This window comes from Porites lutea, chromosome 10 (genome assembly GCF_958299795.1).
Source record: "Porites lutea chromosome 10, jaPorLute2.1, whole genome shotgun sequence".
NCBI classification, from domain to species: domain Eukaryota; kingdom Metazoa; phylum Cnidaria; class Anthozoa; order Scleractinia; family Poritidae; genus Porites; species Porites lutea.
Window position 1 is genome coordinate 7,814,754 of NC_133210.1, and position 1,909 is coordinate 7,816,662.

The following is a 1,909-nucleotide window of genomic DNA, read 5'->3' on the forward strand; positions in this document are numbered from 1 at the left end:
ATACGGGACAGGATCGTCATCGCAATTCTGGATAAAGTGTCGCAGAAATTAGAGTTGATTTCGGATTGGTAAGGCGTTAGACCGCTGAAAGTCGCAATAGACCTTTTGCATGCCGCGCGGGGACTGGTGACTGGAGGTATATGTCCGCCATCTTGGATTAAAGTGCGTGCAGCATGGTAAACAGTTGTTGTGTTCCGCTCTGCCATACTAAGTCAACGAGGGAAAAATAACTGTCATTTCATCGTTTTCCAAAATGTGAGTTGATGAAGAAGGCATGGCTGGTAAAAATACGTCGTGATGAAGGAGAATCATTTACTGTATCGGAGCACACTCGAGTGTGTTCTCTTCATTTTACTGCGAGCGATTATCGAACAACACTTGGTGGCAAAACAGTTCTCAAGGACGATGCAGTTCCGTCAGTATTTTCCTGGGCAACACCAGTCAAACAGCGGTTGTCAAGGACAAGTTCATTTGGGCTTGGAAATGTGGGAGCGAAAGAACCATGCGAGAACTGTCAGGAGAAGGACCGTGATATCTCGCGGCTTGAGACAACGCTTCAAGAAAAGGATAATGAAATACAGGTTTTGATGTCTATTTTTCTAACGATAAAAAGAAGTTCTGAGAGTATGTTGTTTTCATTTAAACGATTTGATGGTAGTGATGACGATATCCACTTTTATACTGGCTTCCAAAATTCAGCCAGCTACAGAGAATTTATGACTTATGTTTTATGTCATGCTGAAGACATGAGTTACTGGAGCCCAAATGTTCATGTGACCTTGTCTAATAGTGTTGAGAATACACAAATGTCTAGTAAGAGTACAGGTTATACTGAGAGAGCTTTATCAAAGATGGATGAACTTTTTCTGACCCTTGTGAAACTACGTTTGGGTCTTCCTTTGCACCACGTTGCTAACTTATTCAACATTTCTAGTTCCACAGTTTCAAGGGTATTTACATCATGGATCAATTTGCTTTATTTTGTGTTGGGATCTATCAATTTCTGGTTGCCGAAACATGTCATTCAAGAAACAATGCCCGATAGCTTTAGGAAATTTCCTTCAACAAGGGTGATCCTTGATGCCACTGAATTCCAGATCCAGACACCTTCCTCTTTGTTGAGGCAATCTCGAGTTTTCTCACAGTATAAAAGTACCACTACAGCTAAAGCACTGTTGGGTATTGCACCTTCAGGTAGTGTTACGTTTGTATCTCAGTTGTATACTGGAGGCATATCAGACAAGGAAATCACTAAACAGTCTGGAATTCTCTCATTGCTTGAAACAGGAGACAATGTAATGGCTGATAGAGGTTTTGTTATAAATGACCTCCTTGAGCCTCTTGGGTGTACTTTGAATATACCTCCATTCCTTAATAACCAGGGTCAGTTTACAGAAGATCAAGTAAAAGAGACACAGGAAATCCCAAATGTGAGAATACATGTTGAGAGGGCAATAAGCAGAATCAAGACATTCAAAATCCTGCAAAATGTATTTCCTATTAATCAGACTGGTTTGCTTAATCAAATCTGGACAGTCTGTGCACTTTTGGTCAATTTTCAGACACCAATCATGGCACAAGACTCCTAAGAGAAACTTTGCTGACATCATCATTCAAGGAAATATCAAACATCAGAAACTGCAAAATTTTGTGGTGGTAAAAACATTAATGAGCCTTACATTGCTTATAAATTTCGACTTTTAAAAGAAGAATTTCTCCCACGATACTATTTGGAATATCAGGATCAAATCTCTGAGATCACCAACAATGTTAAGCTCCTTTATTGTACAGTGATTTGATTTTAATATCCTTAAGCCAAATTCACAAAGCCTCCTAAGCTAATGCATATCCTAACTTTTGTCAAATGATAATAGCACTTTGTTATCAGACAATATTTAGGAGGTCTCTT

At 39.3% G+C, this 1,909-nt stretch overlaps 1 protein-coding gene across 1 annotated transcript; it reads left to right on the forward strand.

The window, feature by feature from the left end:
- Window positions 1-263: 263 nt before the first annotated feature.
- Window positions 264-1,589, forward strand: LOC140949444 (uncharacterized). Its single transcript, XM_073398605.1, has one exon. It carries the CDS (start codon window positions 264-266, stop codon window positions 1,587-1,589), a length of 1,326 nt encoding a protein of 441 aa, XP_073254706.1.
- The last annotated feature ends 320 nt before the right edge of the window (window positions 1,590-1,909 follow it).

What these genes read in the sequence shown, in the direction of transcription:
- LOC140949444 (XM_073398605.1), top strand. Translation starts at nt 264, where the DNA reads ATGAAGAAGGCATGGCTGGTAAAAATACGTCGTGATGAAGGAGAATCA.